At 37.3% G+C, this 22,558-nt stretch overlaps 1 protein-coding gene across 2 annotated transcripts in view; it reads left to right on the top strand.

Annotated features, from left to right (window-relative positions):
* The first annotated feature begins 514 nt into the window (after positions 1-514).
* The window catches only part of Ago3 (argonaute RISC catalytic component 3), an 84,486-nt gene continuing 62,442 nt past the window's right edge, over positions 515-22,558 (top strand). The window contains exons 1-3 of one of the 2 annotated variants that reach the window (XM_021201341.2): positions 515-809; positions 12,228-12,399; positions 20,506-20,626. In XM_021201341.2, the coding sequence (XP_021057000.1) occupies positions 791-809; positions 12,228-12,399; positions 20,506-20,626 (312 nt within the window). In that variant the 5' untranslated portion in view covers positions 515-790. Of the gene's footprint in view, positions 810-12,227; positions 12,400-20,505; positions 20,627-22,558 lie in introns of those variants that run through there. The other variant, XM_029539838.1, reaches the window with a different exon arrangement.

Genomic DNA, 22,558 nt, shown 5'->3' with positions numbered 1-22,558 from the left:
TTAAACACCGGAAAGTCGTTTAGGTTCCTCAACGTATTAGGAGACTGTTTAAACATAAACATAATTACAGCTGGTATTCATGGAACGCCCCGTTTCTTGTTCATCCGTTTAAAAACTATATTAAACTTGTAACCGCCTAGTGCACGTGCTCCAAGCGGGTGTGGCAGACGGAGCTGGGAAGGAGGATGCCCTCGGCTGGTCACCCGCCACTCTCAGGCTGTACCTCAGGTAAGCTCCGCGGGCTGGCAGCGACGTCGCCTCAAGCAGCGGTCCTCACCCGGGAGGCTGGCACAGGGAAAGCTGGCCTCTCGTTCGGGATTGTCGCCGTCAGGCACAGCGGGTTTCAGGGCGACCGCCCATCCGCGGCTCCGCCCCAGCCAGGCACCGGCTCACCCGCCCACAAGTCCCCAGACGTCGCTCCCGCAAGGCTCTGGCTTGAGCCGAGCTGCGGACCGGGAGGGAGAGCGGGGCGCGATCCGGAGAGCGGAAGTGACGCGAGCGGGCTTCCGGGGGCGACCGGGAAAAGCGAGCAGCAGCGGCAGCCGCGGCGACGGCGGCGGAGCGGCTGGCGGGGCGGGAAGGGAAGCTGCACGCGTCAGCAGCTGTAGGCGACGCAAGTTCCGGACCTGGCTCCAGCGTCCTCGCTCAGGACTGTCGCCGCTCTTACCTCGCTGCGGACGGGCTGTCTCTCCCGACTGTGCCTCCTGTGCCCGGAGCTTTCCGAGGGCGTCCGCTCCTCGCCTCTGTGGTGGCACCTTTCTCTTGTGAAGCACTCCCCCCAGCTCCATGAATGGAAATCGGCTCCGCAGGTGAGGCGAGCTGCCGGACAGGGCAGGTGGGGTCGTTACCCCGACGTTGTCCCCTGAGCATCCTTGTTCCTTCCACTTCAGGTGCTGTCAGCGCACATAGTGAGGGAGCTGCGGGCTTTCAGGCCCGACGCGGGTGGCCCCTCCACAGCCCCGCACCGCCACTCTTGGGGTCATTGAGTTGGCGAATCTGCAAGGAGGGCTTAAGTTTGGAGTTCTGTAGGTGATGACACCCCCCTAGAGTGCTTTCCCCTGAGGATAGGAGTTTGCCCTTGCTTTTGGGATTCTTGTTGGAAATGTAAAGGGTGCGCTTGTCCTTTAACCGGGTCGTGTGTCCCATGGATGCAGGACAAATCAGGCATCACCCTTATCTACCTCTTAGTGTAGTTTGAGAATACTCTGAGATAACCAATGTGATTACGTTTCTAATTGGTGCTCGGGCGACGTCAGATGTAAGATGGCATTGCTCCCATCCCCGGTTCTCAGTGTCTGTGACAGTGGGATGTGTAGTTCCTGAGGAGCTCGGAGATGTCCTGTTGGTCTGGACCACTGCTTATGTAGAAGGCAGAGCTTCAGGATGCTGACACTATCCCCCCCCCCCCCTTTTCTATTCCCTACACAGAAGTTGCCATATACCTGGAAATCTGGAATTTAGGATTTGTCTCTTGAGGGAAAAAAAAAAAAATAGAGGTCCTGAGAAAGGAAGCCGGCCTGGATAGTGTTTGTCTTTAAAAAGGAAAAAGTAGTCAACGGTTCTAAAGTAATTGATAGAGTAAGGTGAAATAGGTGTTACATAACAGCCTGCTTGCCCGGCAGTCACCCTGTTCTCCAGTTTGAAAGTTCTCTTCATTCACAAGATCAGTAATATATTTTTTCCATATATTAGGAGGATTGCCTTGTTATTATGTTCTAGCAAGTCCCTGAATTTCATATCTCATCTTGCCAATTTGAAAGGTCCCCAAATATAAGAGAAAAAAAAAAAAACCAAACAAAACTAAAACTAGCAACATAGAAGGCCTTCAAAAAGGTTCAGGGCATAATTGTCAAAGGGATACAAAAAGGCATCTCCCTTATTATGTGGAATTTCTTTCTACTCAATTTCTACCACTTTTTTCCTTTCTGTGTTCCATTTTTTCCCTCATATTTTCTTAACAGCGAAATATGTCTAGGCTGTGAAGTTTTGGATTCATTATCAATATGTGTATTTCCAGACTGTATTTTCCATGCTTTAAAAGTTTTCATTCTATTTGTATTGCTTTTACTTTACAAGATATCTGATTATTTCCAGCTCTCTGATTTTTACATAGCTACCCTGTAGTCTGGAAAACTAAATATGACATTTAAGGTTGTGTTAATCATCTACCTAAAACTTTTGAAGATCTTTCCCCCAAATTGAGTATTTCCCTTATTTGGACTTTTCAAGTGAAAATATTGACATGTATTGATTATTTGTGATATCAGGGCAACCACTCAGCTGATACAATTAGCTAAGCCTGACTCAGAAAGTAAAATGTACCTTTTCTTTTGGGGTGTTGTTTTGATAAAATATTGAGCAATTGATATATTTTCACATCAGGGTAGGTATAGGTAAGATTTATTAACTAGTTTGGCAATGGTGGCTCACACCTTGGTTCAATCTCTGTGAGTTGGAGTCTAGCCTGGTCTACATAGAGAGTTCCAGGCCAGCTGGGGCTACTTAGTGAGACCCTGTCTAAACAAACAAACAAACAAACAACAAAACAACCAAATTGTTGTTAATTGAATAAAAACAACCAAAACAGTTCTACCAGCCATGCTTGGCCATCTTGAAACATAAAATTTGTTCTTCAGTGAAGTTTATGTGTGACTGACTGTTGTTTAATATCAGGCTCAAGGTTGTCATCAAAAATGATTCTTTTGACTGGGTGTGGGGACCCAAGCCTTTAACCTCAACACCTGGAAGGCAGAGACAAGTGGGTTTCTGTGAATTTGAGGCTAGTCTAGTCTACATAGTGAGTTCCAGGCCAGCCAGAGCTTCATAATGAGACCCTTTAGAAGGAAGGGAGGGAGGAAGGTGAGGAAAGGGAAGGGAAGGGAAAGGGAAAGGGAAAAGAAGGGAAAGGAAGAAAGAGAGAAAGGGAGTGGGGGTTTGTGTTGTTCCAGCAACTTTTATGTAATTGTTACAGTGAATGTGAAATTGAAACATACTTAGGAAAATAGACAACTAGGTTTTAAATTCATATTTGACAGATATGTATTTTGGTTTGACTTTTTTTTAGATATGTGGGCTAGATAGATGGCTCAGCAAGTAAGAGCACATGCTGTTCCAGCAGAGGACCCAGGTTTGGTTCCTAGCACCATGTGGTAGCTCAAAACTATAACTTTAGTCCCAGGAGATCTGATGCCCTCTCCTGACCTCAAAGAGCATCAGGCATGCATATAGTGCAAATACATACCTGCTGGTAAAACATTCATACACATAAAGCAATATAATAAATCTTAAATTTGAAAAAAATAGATATAGGTGCTTTCTAACAGTCTATTAAGGTTAGTACTGAAATTTTGGCTCTCAAATTCTGTTTTCCTTTTAGTTAGTGCAATAGAGGATATCAAATATAATTATCATGTAATTATTTAGTGATGGAGTATTCCTTACTAAAACTATTTATTTTTTCTTTCCTATTTGCATGAAATATTACAAGAGTTATTTGTGAAACTAGGTTTCCTTGTGTAGGTTAAAGCTGTATGCCATCATGCCTAGCTCTGGAAGGCATTTTTCAGTTTGTCCTATACAGTCCACTAATTAGTACCACCTCAACTTCAATTTAACAACAAAAAAGGGAACAATTCATTTTAAATAATAATTTGGCATTTATGTCTACGATTCCTTAGGGGTACACCTGATAAAACTTTTTTTTTTTGGTCTAATTACAATTGAGCTAAAAATTATGGGCTATGCTTTGTTTCTAAATAAAATGAGAACAGGAAAATCAGGTAATGTTCATTTAAACGCTACCTATTTTTTTTTTTAAGATTTATTTATTTATTATATGTAAGTACACTGTAGCTGTTTTCAGACATACCAAAAGATGGGCATCAGATCTCATTAAAGAAGGTTGTGAGCCATCATGTGGTTGCTGGGGTTTGAACTCATGACCTTCGGAAGAGCAGTCAGCACTCTTAACCGCTGAGCCATCTCTCCAGCCCTAAATTCTACCTATTTTTGAACTCTAGTACTCTAGTTTATATTTTTAGGTAAAGCCCAGCTGTTATTCAGAAAGGAATTATACTTAAATGTAAATATTCTCTGATAATCTATGTGAAGATGGGCGTTTCAGTTATGGACTGCTTTCCTAGCGTACTACAAATTCCATCCCCAGCATTGGAGGTGAAAAGGCTCATGGAGGGAAACAGCTTTTTTTTTTTAATCATAAATTACTAATATGTAAGTAGAGTTGTCGTGGCTGATAGTTTTATATAATCTTGCAAAAAGTTTTATTTACTTTTACCTTAAAAGTGTTTGACTGCATGTGTGAATCACTTATACCATGTATGTGTCTGGTGCTCCCTGAGGCCAGAAGAGGGCATTGACTCCCCTGGGACTGAAAATAGAGTGTAGTGAGCAACCATTTGTGAGTGCTGGGAACGCAACCTTGGTCCTCTTGAAGAACAGGAAGTTTTCTAACTGTTGAGCCGTCTCTCCAGCCCTCTTAAGTTAAACTTCTAATTTTGTTAGAGCCCTGTATTTCTTTTATTGATGAAAATGTTTTGAGTCAGAAGCACTTGCAAAAGTAAGGCACTTGCAACCAAGGCTGATCCAGATCTCATATGCAAGCAGAGAACTGACTTCCAAAAGTTGTCCCATCCATACAGACATCCACACGCAATAAACAGTTTGGGGAGGGAAACAAAGCCCATTTGGGACCAGATTTCAGAAGAACAAAAGCTGAATGTAAAGGGAGCTGGAAGTAAATCAAGAATGAGACTTGGAGTCTGGCATGATGGGCTCCTGTCATCTCAGCATTCGGAAAGCCTGAGAGAGAATTGTGACTTGGAAGCCATCCTGGGCTACATAGTCAGACTCCATCTCAAAATAAGAGGGAGGATTTGAAGAAGAGGGTTAGAGTAAGAGATTCAAAATAACTGACATACACAGTGCCGTCAGAGTCTCAGGTTAATATTTAAGACAACACATTACTTTGGAAAGTAATCATTATTATAAAAATTTTATATTTATGGCTTGTTTTGAGGGGAACAATGTCATATTGCCCCTTTGTGTGGTAGTTGTGAATTTGGAAGTACTAAATTTTTTTTTCCTACTTTATTACCACTTAAAATTTTGTTTTGTTGCTGCTGTCCTGAAATGGCCATTATAACATTTAGAATTTGCTACTTAAGACTGGCATCTTGAGCCGGGCAGTGGTGGCACACACCATTAATCCCAGCACTTGGGAGGCAGAGACATGCGGATTTCTGAGTTCAAGGCCAGCCAGGTCTACAAAGTAAGTTGTAGGACAGCCAGGACTACACAGAGAAACCTTGTCTTGAAAACAAAACAAAACAAAAAGACTGGCATCTTGATTATTGTTTTAGAATTTAATTTTTCTATCAATGATAGGTACTCAGAATATTAAAAAGGAGACAAATGTCACTTTTCTTTTTTTGAAGAAATTATGTTTGTAATATGTAAAATAGTTGGTTATATTATAATATTTTATATGTGTATATAATGTACTTTGAATATAACCATCCACTTTTTTCTATTAAATATAGGGCCCAGTGTGGTGACCGCACTCAGAAGGGGGAGTCAGGTTCTCTGAGTTTTATGACTGCATAGTCTACGTAGTGAGTTTCAGGTCAGTCAGGACTGTATAGTGAGACCCTGTCTCAAAAATGTTAAACTTTAAAGAAGAGCTGAAAACAAAACAAAATAAAACATATTTAACTTAAAATGTAGTCTTGTAAGCATAAAGAAAATATTTAAAAACACCCATGAGCCTGTCACTATGACACAACCAATTTTTATTTTTAGAAATCAAATTAGAAACTAGTCAACCATAAGAAAGCTGCCTTGAAAAACAGGTAAAATGAATGAAAAGATAAATACATGCTATTTCCTTTTATTCTCTGGGTAAATTTTGCCTAATAAGTTGGTATTCATGTTTGTTAGTTTATATTTTTCATTGGGAACACCGTATTTGTTTGGTTCCATAAGCCTGGCCAAACAGCATGCCAGGAGGCCAGGGGCCCTATAAAGGGAGAGTTCCTGGAAGAGTTAGTTCTCGCTTGTATATGGAAAAATCCTAACTCTGAGAGGAATTCTTGCCAAATTGTCTTTAGCTGTTGGATTCTAGCTGAAAATTATTTTATATTATAGATATCTAGATTCATTTGATTTCTAAAATCTTAGGATACTCTACCTGAAAGACAAACTTAAGTCAGTGTTTTTGTTCATTTAACAAAACTTTCTTTTATAGCACTTAAACCTTAAAATGTAATTTTTAAAATAGTTAATATATAAGAGAAAAAAGGCCAAAGTTACAGATCTGTTTTTAGGAAAGTAGAAGTAAAAAGGTAATTTATTCTCAACTGATTTCATTTCTTGTCCTTCTTAGTTTCCGAGGGCTAAGTTGAACAACATTTAGCAGACAATCCTACTTTCTAATTCACTTCTCTGGAATACTCATAGACCCTCATTCTTGGCTCATTAGCAAAACAGGTGTGAGAAAGAATATTCTGTGCTTTTCTACCATAATGATTATGCTGTTAGGATGCATGAACAGCCTTTCTGTATTTGGAGTTTCTGTGGTATTCTACCATTATCTGTGTTAATATTAATGACTTTCTTTGGCTAGCCAATGCTTTAAAAAAAAGACTATTGAGATTCAAACAACTAATGCTTTCTCTTACATTATAAATGTAGATTTCTGTGGATTGATAAACAGTTAAAATGAATGAAAAGAAATAGATGCTATTTCCTTTAATTCGGTCAAATTTTGCTTAATATGTTGGTATTAATAGATTAATTTTTATATATAATATATTAGTTTATGTTAGTTTATATTTATATTGATTTTGTAGTTTGGTTCTTACATTTGTCTAGAATATCAGCTTAATAAATTAATCTGCAAGTGTTCATTTTTTTCCCTTACCCCACAAGTATTCATTTTATATCACATACTTATTTTATTATTTTAATAATTTTCAAATTCTTGGGAAATCAGAAATTATGCAATATAAGCATGAATAAATGAAATATTTTTAGATTTTTTTCATAGTTAGAAGGAAATTTGCAAGAAAATTTTTACAATTAATATATTTATGTACTATTTTAGTTTTAATTAATACTATTTTGCTACTCTTCTGATTTCTAAATCTTCTAACAACATAAGTTATACATAATATCTATTTGAATTTTAAAAATAGTTAATGAATAGATTGCAAAATCTATTAATATTAATCTTTACTCTTATTTTCAAGGGAGAAAATTCTTCAAAAGATTTCTCCCTATAGTAATATCTGAGACAGTTAACCCTTAACAGGTTTAATATTGTGTAAGTGATTGTTTAGGTATAGTGAATATGTCTACAACCACTGTCTTTCTTGATGAGTTTATGTATGAATAAATAAGTGGACATTGAAACTGGCAAATAGGAGTTTACTAGAAGTTTCATACTAATGTGTACTAGTATAAGTTCAAAGGCATAAAATCACAGGTATTTCGTTCAGTTAAATTTGGAGATGAACTTAATACATTTACTTTTCTGAAACAAACATTTTTAACTATAGACCAATAAATACATATTCCTTGTTTTAAAAAGTAAAACTATAAAGGAATGCAAAATAACATTATATAACAATATTATCCTAACCTTCACATAAAACTATCAGTCTGGCATGGTGGTGATTGCTTGTAATCCCAAAGCAAGCATAGAGGGACTTAACTTAAAGAAGAAAATGTTGCTGGCAGTAGTGGCACACACCTTTGAGGCAGGAGGAATTCTGTGAGTTTGAGGCCAGTCCAGTCTAAAGAGCAAGTTCTAAGACAACAAGGGCTACATAGAGAAATCCTGTGAGGTTGGGGGGCAGTGAGGAGAGAAAAAAAGTTTGCCTGTTTGTCATGTTGTTTTTACTTCTACCTTTAGTATTAAATCATGTATTATGAGTATTCTCACGATATCATTATTTATACCTATGTGTTAGCAATGATAACTTTTATGGGTATATACATTTAATTTTTAATATGTTAACCAGTCTTATAGGTGGGAATTTAGAGTTTTTCTATTTTTTTCTTCATTATGAATAAAACTTTGGCATGTATCTTAGTACATAGTACACAGATCTTTGAATACTAGCTCAGTGCTGCCTATTGTATAAATTCCTAGAAATAAGATTGGTAGAGCAAGTATTCTATGAATATTAAAGCAAAATTTCCATGATTTGAGGTGAGGGCTGGAGAGATGGCTCAGTGAAGAAGAGCACTTAGGGGACCTGGGTTTGATTCTCAGTACCCATGTGGAGAAACCCTGTCTCAATATATAAATGAAATTATTTAAAAATACACAGGTAAGCTAGTGAGATGGCTCAGTTGGTAAAGGTGCTTGTCACCAAGCCTGATGTCCTGAGGCCAATCCCCAGGATTCCACATGATAGAAGGAGAGAACTGACTCCCACATGTTGTTTTCTGACCTCCGTAAATGTTCCATGATATGCACATAAGTAAGTAAATAAATATAAGAACCTACATTTTTTATGCTATTAAAACACAAAAATATACTCAACCAAAATAGAAAAAGAAACTTTTTAAAATGAAATTAGAACTATATGTGATGGAAGTCACATTAAAGCCAATATTCAAGAAGCATTTTCCAGAAGTGTATCACCACCCTCAGCTAGACTTTTTTTTTCAACTGTGGTAAAATACACATACCATTAAATTTATCTTCTGTACACTTGAATGTACAGATCACTAGTGATAAAGTACGTTCACATTGTTGTGCAAATAATCACTAGAATTCTTTTTATCTTGGAAAACTGAAACTTACTCCCCCTTGGCTCCTGTCATAGCCCCTAACAATCACATTTCTTTTTTTTTGTTTGTTTGTTTTGTTTTGTTTTTTTGTTTTTTCTGAGACAGGGTTTGTCTGTGTAGCCCTGGCTGTCCTGGAACTCACTCTGTAGACCAGGCTGGCCTCAAACTCAGAAATCCACCTGCCTCTGCCTCCCAAGTGCTGGGATTAAAGGTGTGCACCACCTTTCTTCTTCCTGTCTTTAAAACAAAGCAAAAGACTGTTTATTTCTTATTTTGTGTCTGGAGAGGATGCCACCCATAAGAGGCAACTTGTAGAGTTGATTCTGTTCTTCCATCCTGTGGGTTTTGGGAATCAAACTCAGGTTGTCAGCTTTAGCAGCAAGTACTGTCCTCACTGAACCATCTTGCTGGCCCTCTCTCTGATTTTTATACATATCTCATATAAGGTGGTAACACAGTGCTTGTCTTTTTGTAACTGGCTATTTCACTTAACATTATGTCCTAAAGTTGGTCTATATTGTAGTATGTGTCAAGAATTTCTTCTAAGGTTGAATACTTTGCCTTGAATACTCTTCCACACCTATTCATAATCCATAACATTTAAGTTGCTTTTTATCCTTTTGCTGTTGTAAATAATTCTCCAATAAACATTCATGTTAAATTATCTTTGTTCAAGTTTTTTCCTTTAAATTCTTAAACACACACATACAAACACACATTCATATACCTCCCTCCCCTAAAGTAGAATTACTGGATCATATAATCCCAACGTTGATGTAGCAAGTACCTGTGTCAGGGTCTATTAGATTAAGTGCATTTGCCACCAAGTCTGAGGATCTGAGTCCAATCCTTGGGACCCATATAGTGAAAGGATAGAAGTGACTCTTGAAAGTTGTCTTCCGACCTCCTCACATGTACAAGCATATGTATGCCCTTCCATAGACAAACTACTAATAATAGAAGATTCTCAATAAAACAAAAATGTAAAAACTTATTGTATCATATGCTACTCTTATTTTCAAGATTCATTTTTATTATGTGTATGTGTATATGTGAGTCCTGTGACAGCGTGTTTATAAGTACATGCACATATAAGTACAGGTGTCCACAGAGGCCAGAGGAAGGCATCAGATCTCTGGAGCTAGGATTATAGATAGTTGTGAGCAACATACTATGCGTGCTGGGAACTGAAATGGAACCCTCTGCAAGAGCAGTCTATGTTCTTAACAGCTTAGACATCTCTCCTGCCCATACTTTCTATTCTTTCCACTTTATGTATGTATGTATGTACATACTTAACTACCTACCTGCCTATGTGTGTATGGTCGTTTTGCCTCTGTGCGACATGTATGTGCCTATCATCTGTTGAGGCCAGAAGGAGGTATTAGATCCGTTGGAATAGAAGTTATAAAGAAAGGATAATGAGCTGCCATTTAGGTTCTGAGAATCAAACCTTGGTGCATTGGGAAAGCAGCCAGTGCTCTTAACCACTGAGCCACTTCTCCAGCTTCTTTCTTCTGGTATTTTACAAAACACTTGTACAGTTTTCCAGAGTGGCTATAGTGCCATTTTCTACTTGTACCAGCATAGAACTATTGGGATTTCAGATACTATTGTGTGTCAGTAAGTTGTCTTTTCCTGGTAATTTGCCGGTTTCATTACTGTCAAATTTATTGTCAGGATTTTTTTAATGTCTTCTGGTGGTGATTCCTTTAAAAAAAAAAAAAGATCTGGCATTGTTTATTTAAGTTGTTTTCTTCATTTAAATAAAATCAGTGTTGCTTGAAACTTCCAGTTTGTCAGTGAAATGGTTCAGTGAGTAAAAGTGCTTATTGACAAGCCAGACCACCTCGGCTTAATCCCTGGGACCCATATGGTGAAAGTAGACAACTGACTCCTTCAAGTTGTCCACTGACATCCACGTGTTTACCCCCCCACACACACTTACACACATACATACTATATATAAATTAATGTCGACTAAATATATATAATAAATGTAAAAATCTTGAAGTTTATTTTTCAGATAATTCATTTTTGATCATTTTGTCATGTAATTACTATTATAGATTGATTTCCTTCCTTTTTCTGACATGTTTGTTTGTTTGTTTTTGTGACAAGTTCTTATGTAAACCAAGCTTGCCTCTTAACTCACTGTGTACCCAGTGCTGACCTTAAATTCCTGATTCTTCTGTTTCTACTTCCTAAGTGTTAGAATTTTAGCCATATACCACTACAGAAGCAGCAAGTGCTCTTAACCACTGAGCCATCTCTCCAGCTCCTCCACCTTATTTTTTGAGATACTTTCTCAATGAACCTGAAGCTTGAGGTTTCAGCTAGACTGGCTGGCACACAGGTACCTGGGAGCCTCCTGTCTCTGCCTTCAGTGCTGGGATTCTAGGCACACCTATATATTCATGGATTTCTCCCCACACCCAAATTCAGGTCCTTGTGCTTACACAGTGAACACTTCATCCACCGAGCCATCTCTCCAGCCTCCATTTTCCTTTTTTAAAATTATTATTATTATTAATCATTTTATTTGTTTACATTTCAAATGAAGTCTCCCTTCCTGGGTACCCTTCAACAAACCCTCATCCTATTCTCCCTCTCCCTCCTCCCCTTTGCATCTATGAGGGTGCACCTCCACTCACTCACCCACTCTTGCCTCGCTGCTCTAGCATCCTCCTACACTGGAGCTTCAAGCCTCCTCAGGACCAAGGGCCTCTGTTCCCATTGATCTCAGATAAGGCCATCCTCTGCTACATATGTAGCAGATATAGCCAACCATCTGATAGAGCCTGGGGACCCCAATGGAAGAGCTAGGGGAAAAACTGAAGGGGCTAAAGGGAATTGCAACCCCATAGGAAGAACAATAGCAACTAACCGGGCCACCCAGAATGTCTAGAGACTAAACCACCAACCAAAGAGTATTCATTTTGTTTGTTTGTTTTTTTCGAGACAGGGTTTCTCTGTGTAGTCCTGGCTGTCCTGGAACTCACTCTATAGACCAGGCTGGCCTCGAACTCAGAAATCCGCCTGCCTCTGCCTCCCAAGTGCTGGGATTAAAGACGTGCTCCACCACGCCTGGCTTCTTTTTCATTTTTATTTTGGGTTTGGGTCTTAATTTAGTTTAGATGTATTTTATTGTTAGTGCCAGCTACCTGGGTCTAATATGCACTGGCTTACTTGAGTTTCCATAGTTCTTGTGTCTCTCCTTTCCAGAGCATAGTTATTTGTTTTTAATGAAGAGAATAAGATGAGATGAAAGAAACTGAAATGTTAGGAATAATGTCACCTTTGAGGACCAAGTTTAAACATTTATCAGGTGTACCTATAGTTCTAACCTACTATAAGATTATATAAATATGGCTTTTAACTGTGTGAAACTTTTTTCTCCTCCCTGACAGGACCCACTGGGGCCCAGCCCCTATTCATAGTGCCCAGAAGACCTGGGTATGGCACCATGGGCAAACCCATTAAACTGTTGGCTAACTGTTTTCAAGTTGAAATTCCAAAGATTGATGTCTACCTCTATGAGGTTGACATCAAACCAGACAAGTGTCCTAGAAGAGTGAACAGGTAAGAACCATGGAGTTTAGCTGACATTTGCTATTTGTATTTGCTGTAGTAAATTAGTGTGGTGGCACATGCCTTTAATCCCAACACTCTGGAGGCAGAGGCAGGTGGATTTCTGAGTTCGAGGCCAGCCTGTTCTACAAAGTGAGTTCCAGGACAGCTAGAGCTACAGAGAAACCTTGTCTCAGGAAAAAAAAAAAGTTATGACTATCTTACATATTTAAATAACAATAAATTATAACACTTTGACTAGGAATACATGATAATTTGTTTTGAAAGTTGTACTTCAGTAGATGATAAGAAAAATCTTCAAATGTCCTTGAGATTATCCCACTATCTATGAGCTTACATGTTATTCGTTTGGTAATAAACAAAGTTTAAGCATTGGGTGTGGTAGTGCATGCCCCATTTGAGAGACAGAGGCAGGTGGATCTCTGAATTCAAGTTTAGCCAGAACTACAGAGTGAGTCCAAAACAGCCAGGACTACACAGGGAAACCCTGTCTTGAAAAGAGAAGTGGGCTGTGAGCAGGATAGAAAGTGAATTAATAAAATAAAAAGAACTATAAGAACAATCAAAGACTTGAAAATATAGTCAAGGAAAGTAAAAAGTAAAAATATTTGGAAAAGACATAAAAATCTGATTAAATTATAACATATATACTACATACCATACACGTGTATTATGAGTATTATGTAATATATGATTATATGCATATATTTATATATGCAATAGATTCTTTTTTAAAAAGGATCTATTCATTTTATGTATGAGTGAGTGCTCTATCTGCATGTACACCTACATGCTAGAAAAAGGCATCAGATCACATTATAGATTGTTGTGAGCCACCATGTGGTTGCTGTGGATTGAACTCTGGACCTCTGAAAAGCGCAATAGATTCTTTCAATATATTATTATATATTGATTATTTATATGTGCAATATATATTTGAATATCCATTTTTGAAATAGAAAGCACTGTCAAACAAAAACACAACAAAAAGGTTTGAGTCATGTTTACATGTTTGAAATCTGGCCAAGCATCCTGAGCATGTTTTTTGTGTTGCTACTAGATAGTTCCTTCTACCTCAGTCTAAATGCTGGTGTTACAGACATGGGTCACCACGAGCCTTTTTTCAATTCCTTCTGAACATTACCAAAATAGTTAAGGGACAAAATGCAGCAGTTAGTTCTCACTAACCTTTTCAAAATGGATAAAGGTATATCAAATTGTATCTTTCTAATGTAAAGATTATGTTGCTACCTTCTATAATGTCACAGTTATCTTTTTAAGTGACTGTGGTTTTCCAATAACTCTTGAGCATGAGGTATTTCTTTTTCTTATGCTACATATACAGATATGTAACAGTAAGACATTAATAACAATACTAGAATAGTTATTCTAGCCAAAAAAAAGTGTGCCCTGTAGTCAGAGGGTTTCTCTTGGTGAGATCCCCAGGAAATACTGTGAGTCACTCTGTGAGTCAGCTTCTTGCAGACTTGCTCTCCACACTTATATTCTGCTTTTGGGTGTATGTGTTAGCTTCATCTACTTTTTGTTTCTTTGGTTTATTTTGATTTAAAATGACTATTTTATGGCTGGAGAGATGGCATAGCAGTTAAAAGCACTGACTGCTTTAGGTAGCTCAAACCATTTGTAACTACATTCCTGGGGGATCCAACACTCTTTGGACCTCTGTGGACACCAGGCAACACATGATGCATAGACATACACACAGGCAAAACACTTAGGCACATAAATACATTTTTTAAATATATAAAAAGAAAGGAAATGACCATTTGATAAAGAGCAAGTTTAATACATACATCTAAAACAATGTATGTATTTTTAAAGAGGTGAGTGGTCACAACAATTAAATTTCATATGTGTTAGAATTATGTGTTAGAAATAGGACCTCAGGTCTGTCTGCTAAATGTGTATGGGAATGAACCTGAGTAGACTGTTAGAAATTTCTTCAAGGTCTGTAAGTGTGGAAATGAAATACTTGGTCATTAAGTTAGAGTTTACAGACTGTGTACCACAGGATGATGGTACTAAGATGTAGGCAGTGCTAGTTGAGGTAAGAGTGGGAAGGTAGGCTGTAGCCTTCTACAAGACTCAATATACTCAGGCAAGTTCCATGTTTAGAATAATTGCCAGATAAACTTTTAATTTTAAACTGTAGTTTGAAGTTCTGGAAAGAAAAAAAGAATATTATTTTCTACAAGAATTCTCCTTTCCCCAGACTAATGTTGTTAATGAAAGGAAGCCACTTAAGGTTAGGTAAAACTTACTTCCATTTACTTAAATTTTTCTTTCCAAAGTTATTTTTTTTTAAGATTTATTTATTTATTTATTTATTTATTTTATGTATATAAGTACACTGTAGTTGTCTTCAGATACACCAGAAGAAGGCATTGGATCCCCATTACAAATGGTTGTGAGCCACCATGTGGTTACTGGGAATTCAACTCAGGACCTCTGGAAGAGCAGTCAGTGCTCTTAACAGCTGAGCCATCTCTCCAGCCCCCAACCCTACTTTTAATGATAGTTCTTAAATGCTTTAACCTACCTTCTAGCCCACCACCCACGAGAGGTAGTGGAAAAGAAAGATTATTAGGGGAAGTGAACCTGTTTAGAAATTGTTCTTTGGAGCAAATCCAATCTGTGTTGTCAGGAAATCAGTAGATCAGTTCACAGGATTCAGCAGCGGCAATTCAACCCACTTGCAAATACTTCACAAATATACCAGCAGTTCAGTTCAGTAGTGTCAGGTAGTAAACAAAACTCATCAGCAGTGACATAACTCAGCAGAAACTCTAAGGCCTTAACCAAATCCTCAGGAGCGATTAGGCCAGGAGAAGCTATATTTGCTATGCCTTTCAGTGAAGCTAAGGCGCAAGACCAAGAAGCATTGCAAAGGTTACAGGACATCTCGCAGTCCACTGAGTCCTATTTATATTCCCTTCAAACATCATGTGTCCTTCATGGGTCTTGCCTCAGCATGTGAGTCTGTCTTAACAAAACTCCACATGAGTCTGCATCAGCTGACATCACTCTGCCAATCAGCCTGAGTCTGAGGAAGTGGCAAGAAGCCGCCAGAGCACCACCAGAAGTTTTTTGGTGCATTTCTTTCTATGGAGTCATAACAAACAGAGTTCAGCTATGCAATGTAAGGCGAACCACTACATGTGTGCTGTTAGTGAAGAACCCTTCATCATGTATCCTTTTACATGCTTGTTTTAGCAGAACATCCTTTCACCTGTGTCCACTTTAGGAAAACTCTCCTTCATGTATTTGCCCCAAAAAAACACCATCCAACACAACTAACTTGCCAAAGAAACCATAAGTCTCCACTTCAAAAATGTTAGGTATTTTAGTTATGTTAGTTTCATGTCTTATAAAGCTTAGAAATTGTTTTAATGATACACAAAAATGTTCTGCTAGAAATTCTACATTTGAACAAAAAAATCAAGATACTGTATTCCCACCTTCTCCACTTCTTTTGTTAAAATAGAAGACAGATATTCCATAACTATACTGTACTGAAACTTGTTTAATAGTTCCTGATAATTGCTAGAATTCACTCTTGGTATTAGAATGTTTAAAAGTTAGGGGTGTTGGCTTACACTTGTAATCCAGCATTTAGGAGGAAGGCTGAAGTAGGTGGTTTGGTATGAATTTGATGCCAGCTGTAGGCTATAGAGTGATGATAACCTCTTAATATTTATAACAAGAAAAAAAGAAAAACAGTTTATTGTATCTGATGATAATGCACTGTGTTAGGTCCATTTATTATTTGAAAAACCTCTGTTATACTTGAAACATATTTGTGAGGGTCTATGAGAGTGCTCCAAGTATTTGTTTTGCAAGCATGAGTACCTGAGTTCAATCCCTTAGGTCATTCATCCACACTCATGCACACACATGTGCATATGCACACACCTATACATACTGGCACCCCCCACATAAACACATACATATAAATTCTTCTTTTAAATAATTTAAATAAATTCTAACTGATGAGCATGATTTCTTTTGTATTTTTGCTTTTGCATAATTGTAATTTTAACATTTTAATATTTCATTGTCTTAGGATTTTTGTTGCTGTGTTGGAACACCATGAGCTTTAAAAAACAAGTTGTGTAGGAAAAGATTTATTGGGCGTATAATTCCATATTACTGCCGGGCAGTGGTGGCGCACACCTGTAACCCCAGCACTTGGGAGGCAGAGGCAGACACATTTCTGAGTTCGAGGCTAACCTGGTCTACAAATTGAGTTCCGCGACAGCAAAGACTGCACAGAGAAACCCTGTCTCGAAAAACCAAATAAATAAATAAATCCATATTACTGTTCATCAAGGAAGTCAAAGCAGAAACTCAAACAGGGCAGGAACCTTAAGGCAGGAGCTGATGCAGAGGCCGTGGAGGAGTGCCACTTGCTCTTCATGGCTTATTCAGCCCAATTCTGTAACTCAGGACCAGTTGCCCAAGGATGGCACCACCCACACATGGACTAGGTCCTCCCTCATCAGTCACTAGGAAAATGCCTTTACAGGCTTTCTTATAACCTAAACTTATAGAGGCATTTCCTTAATTGAGGTTCCCTCTTCTTAGATGATTTTAACTTGTCAAGGTAACATAAAACCAGCCACCCCAGTTAATGACTTTCATTGAGGCTTTTGCATATATGTATATCTTTTGGCTTTATTTTATGTCTATGAGTGTTTTACATGAATGTTTAGGCACCATGTGTGTGCCTACAGAAAGTTGTGAGCTACCATGAGGGTGCTAAAAACGGAACCCTAGTTTTCTGTAAGAACAGCAAATGCTTCCTTTATCACTGAGCTATCTCCAGCTCCATATGTATCTTGAACATAGTCATAGCATTCCTCAACCTTGCTTCTTATACAGATTGCTTTTTTCTTTATATTGTCCGTTCCCGTGGCCTACTGATGGCAATTGGGATGTATCCTTTTCTTTTTTAATTCCAGCTTCCAGCTATGAAGGTAAAAACATGTAACACTTGGACATCTGTTTCTGGCTCAGCCGTTTAGTGTATGACTTGTTCCATCATGTTTCCTCCTGCTGACAGGATCTTGTTTTTCTTTCTGGCTGAGAAATAACAATTATGTGTACATATGTATATATATGCAAAGATTTAAAAATTTTAAATGCTTCTAGTTTTAAACATTTCAGATAAGGGTTATGCAGTCTATATTGAGGTAGGGTTTCTTGAACAGCAACTCAAAAGTATGAAGCTACAGGTGAAAAAATGGATTAATTCAGGAATATAAAATTATGGGTTCATTTAAGCAGGTATGTAGTCAATGTTAAAACAGTTGTGGGCAAATATTGTGATAGTGACTAATCCTGACCGTGAATTACTATCTAGAAAATAATAGGGATGTCTTCAGTTCAACAGGAAGAATGTAGAACTCCAGTGGAGCCAAAGGAAACAAACAGGGCATTTGCAGAAGAGTAGAAACACTCTCAGATGTTCAAATTACTTCATAATGAATGAGAGCTAAATTTAAAAAGGTTTTAAGTTATGCCCATCAGGCTAGTAAATATTAGAAAGCAAAAACTTGACTGAGACATAATAAAATAGAACATCAAAGAGTGTTGATTATTGTAACTATTTAGGAGAGCAATTCAGTAGTTCATTGTTCATAGTAGTTCATTGATAAAATTCATTTTGAGCTACACTCCTTTTTCTGGGTTCATAACCAGAGATTAATTCTTACATCAGTTCATAAGGATGCATGTATGGAAATGATGCATTGCAGCTGTGTTTCTTTTATAGCTGTTAGTTAGATAAATAAAGTTTACTTGATGGGAGAATGGCTAAATAATGTAGAGTATGCTATATCAGAAATGAACCAAGTGAGTTTAAAGTCATTTACAATTGCTTTTCACAGATGAAGCCTTTGAAAATAATTTTGAAAACTAAATATTAAAAAGGTAACTGATCTTGCCACAGCAGTACTTTTTAAAATCACATATAGAAGGTAAAGGTAGGAACACATAGGAGTACATGGCTCATCAAGGACATCAGAAGGGATAACTTAGGAGAATGGACGTAGGAAATGGAGCCCCAAGAAGGACATCAGTTAGCTAGAACTGAAATGAATGATGAACTCAACTCTTCTGTTTTTCTTTCTCTGTCGACTAGGCTGGCCTGGAACTCCTAGAGATCTACCTGTCCCCACCCTTGTTTCCTGGGTGCTGGGATGAAAGACATGGGTTACCACATCCATCCCTAACACAGGCATGTGTACTTTAGGAATACAAGTATAGCATAAGGGCTTATTTAGCAGTGATATATTTTAAGTAGGATTGGAGATTTTAAAAAAAAACAACCCTAAAGACATTAAAAAATAAAACAAAACAAAAAAAAACTTAAGTAATCTAACTGCTAGAACTAAAGTCTTAATTTAAGATTGTAGTAACTCAGAATGGAAAGTTACTAGTGCTGTGGAGAGGTAGGATCATCCAGTCATCAGGTAAAGAGATCAGCCAGGTTTCAAATTGGGGAATTGAGGAATATGGAGGCACCATTAATTAAATACAACTAATAACAAAATAAAACCAGATTTCACTCAGGAGAAACATTGTTCAATTCAACTTTAGATGTTTTCTACTCAGTTTTGGGAGGTCACTGAAGTAGATCAACTGTCCAGCACTAGAAAATTTATTAAGGAACTACTATGTGCTGTATATCAAACCAGGATGTTTTTATCTCTGAGATATTCTGCCCTACTATTTCAATATCCTCTACCATTTTGTTGTTTAGAGTAGTTTGGGCTTCTAGGAATTAGAAAGCTTAAAAACAGTTGTTGAATTAAAAAAAAAACTAACAAATGAGATTTGTATGATATATTTGTATGATATTTGGCAGTAATATATATTTTTTAAAAAAATTGGACTTTTTTTTAAATTGGGCCTTTTAATAGCTACAAAAAGAAACTTTAAATAGCAAAATCTTTGAAATTTGTTGAACCCCAAGGTTGATAGATAAATCAAATCTTTGGTGTCACATTACACATGAAAGACATAATATTGATTTAAAACAGTTTTCAGTAAAACACAAACTTTAAAAAACAGGGTAGGAAATAGAGATTTTTGTTCTGTGTAGAAAATTTTCCTGGGAATTAAGTCAGCTTGGTTTCTTTTCTTGTTCTGGAAAATTCTGATTTTCTTCTCTCCCTTTCCTCTCTACTAGTCTGGGCTAGATTTTAATCTTTTGACTACTTTAAATCATATCAGTGCTGTACAGTGTACTCTCATTGTGATGTATTCAGATTGTGTAAACAGTTCCTCTCCAAACATAAATTGGCATATATTCTTTTAGGTATCTTTCACCATCTTAAAGCATTTGTAAGTAAAACAATTTATTGGTTTGTAGGTATTTGGCTTAATTCTCTAGAGACTAAAATTTTTTAAATGTAACTCTCTAATACCTTTCCATGTTACTATATATTGGGATCATGATGTTGCTGAATGAAACTAGAGTTTTCTCTTTGTGGTACTGGGGAGTGAGCATAGGGCTTTGTCTATGCTAGCAAGTGTTCTACCGCTGAGCTCCATTCCCAGCTGGACAGTTCCCAGCTCCTGCCTGATGAGGTGTATTGTAAGAGTGGGTACTATAGGGAACATAGATGTGTTCATTGCTCTAAAGAACTCACTGTAGGAATGAAGAATATAACTATGACGTGATAGACTGACTGTTCTAAATAGAGATACAAGTAAGATGTATTTTATCACGGTGTAAAGAACTTTTTTTTCAGAGAGAAAGGGAAATCGTTGGGGAGAGCTTAGAAAAGATGAAAGAGGTTTTGAATCAAATTCTAATAGTTGTTTTCTAATCAACAGTATCCCCAAATGATTAATTCATTGGATTTATTCTTTTTGTTTTGTTTTGTTTTGTTTTTTTGGTCTGAGAAATATGTGTCATCCTTTGCCAGCAATCTTTCTGCTATTTTAAGCTGTGGTCTGAAAGCAAATCATGTTTTGAGGTCATTAAACAGTTCCAGGAACTATTTCAGTTGATAATTTTGTGTTTCATCTTGCAGAGAGTTATGTGAATGTCTTTTTTCCCTTTCTTAGAGAAGTAGTTGATTCAATGGTTCAGCATTTTAAAGTGACTATATTTGGAGACCGTAGACCAGTTTATGATGGAAAAAGAAGCCTTTACACAGCCAATCCACTTCCTGTGGCAGCCACTGGGGTAAGATGTGTTTCTTTATTGGAGAGCTGTACTTGTGCTATATCGCCTTTATATTATTCTTATTTTAGATTTATTTATTCTTATTTTATGTAATTTACTTATTCTTATTTTCTATGAGTGTTTTGCCTGCATGTGTGTCTATGCACCATGTTTGTACAGTGTCCAAGGAGGCCAGAAAAGGACATCTGACGTCTTGAGATTGGGGTTATAGCTAGTTGTCTGCAGCCTTGTGGGTGCTGGGAACCATGCCTAGGTCCTCTGCAAGACCCAGTACTCTTACCACCGAGCCATTTCCTCAGCCCCTATATCTCCCTTTAAATTATTTTACTACCATTTTAAATTGTACTCTGTGTTACTATGATCAGTTTTAAATCTTCTGTTGAAATAATTGCAGGTTTACCATAAAAGCTTCAAGGACAATGCAGAACCCTTCACTCAGACTCAATAATGCCTTTAACATTTGCTGCACTGATTTTAAATTTTTTCTTGGGCTGGTGAGATGGCTCAGTGGGTAAGAGCACCCAACTGTTCTTCCGAAGGTCCAGAGTTCAAATCCCAGCAACCACATGGTGGCTCACAACCATCCATAACAAGATCTGACTCCCTCTTCTGGAGTGTCTGAAAACAACTACAGTGTACTTACATATAATAAATAAATAAATCTTTAAAAAAATTTTTTTTTCTTACTCTCTCTTGCTCTTTCACTATTGCTTGATAATTTTAATATAGAAAATACACATACACACTTACCTTTCCTGTATCCATTCACACTTGGCTTGCATGTATTATGCTCATTAATAATACTTTAACATATATTATTCCCTAACAATAAGGATAAAAACTATACTCTATTTACCAACTTAATTAAGTTTAATATTGACATAAGACTTTTTTCTAATAAATCATACTCTAGTATTGCCCATTGTTTTAGTTATGTTCTTTAGTGTCTTCCCCTCCTCTGATAAAGAATCCAGTCTAGGATCATGCTAACAGGCATCTTATCTTATCTTTAGTCCTTATTATGGAACAATTCTCTAGTCTTTTTCTTTTCTTTTATGATGTAAACATGATGGAATATCATAGGCAAGTTATTTTTCAGACTGGCCCTGAAGTGTGTTTGTTATCTCCTTCTACCTGGTTATGTTTTGTTTCTATATTTTTGGCCATAATATTGCAATGTTCTTCTTTTATCACTGTGGTTGTACCTAGAGGTACATACTATATATTTGTTCCATTAATGAGAATGTTAACTTTAACCAGTTGGTTAAGTTGATTTCTGCCAGTTTTTTCTTCCAAGATATTCCTTTTCTCCTTGTATTTAGTATTTTAAGGGGATGTATTCTTTTTGGTTTTTGTTTTTTTTGTTTTTAATTATAAAGTACAAATAACATTTTAGTCATCTTTAAAGTACAGTTCATTGCAGCCAAGTAACTTTACAATGCTATGTAACCATCATCACCATCTACTCCAGAACTGTCTTTATCCTGTTAAATTGAAACTCTGTACCTACTAAATATTCCTATCAACCCTTTCCTATCAACCCTTGACAACTAACATTCTCCTTCCTGCGTCTGAATTTGACACCACTAGATACTTCAAGTAAATGGAATCATGAAGCATTTATCCTTTTTTCTTTTTTTTTTTTGTTTTTTTTTTTTTTTTTTTTTTTTTTTTTTTTTTTTTTTTTTTTTGAGACAGGGTTTCTCTGTATAGCCCTGGCTGTCCTGGAACTCACTTGGTAGACCAGGCTGGCCTCGAACTCAGAAATCCGCCTGCCTCTGCCTCCCGAGTGCTGGGATTAAAGGCCTGCGCCACCAGGCCCGGCTTATCCTTTTTTCACTTGCTTATTTCATTTAGCATTAAGTCTTCAAATTATATCCATATTGTAAAATTTCTTTTTCAGGGCTGAGTAATAAATCTATTACATTTATA

Source organism: Mus pahari, chromosome 6 (assembly GCF_900095145.1).
Source record: "Mus pahari chromosome 6, PAHARI_EIJ_v1.1, whole genome shotgun sequence".
NCBI lineage: Eukaryota > Metazoa > Chordata > Mammalia > Rodentia > Muridae > Mus > Mus pahari.
Note: the sequence above shows the minus strand (reverse complement) of the source record. Positions and strands in the feature narration are given on the sequence as shown.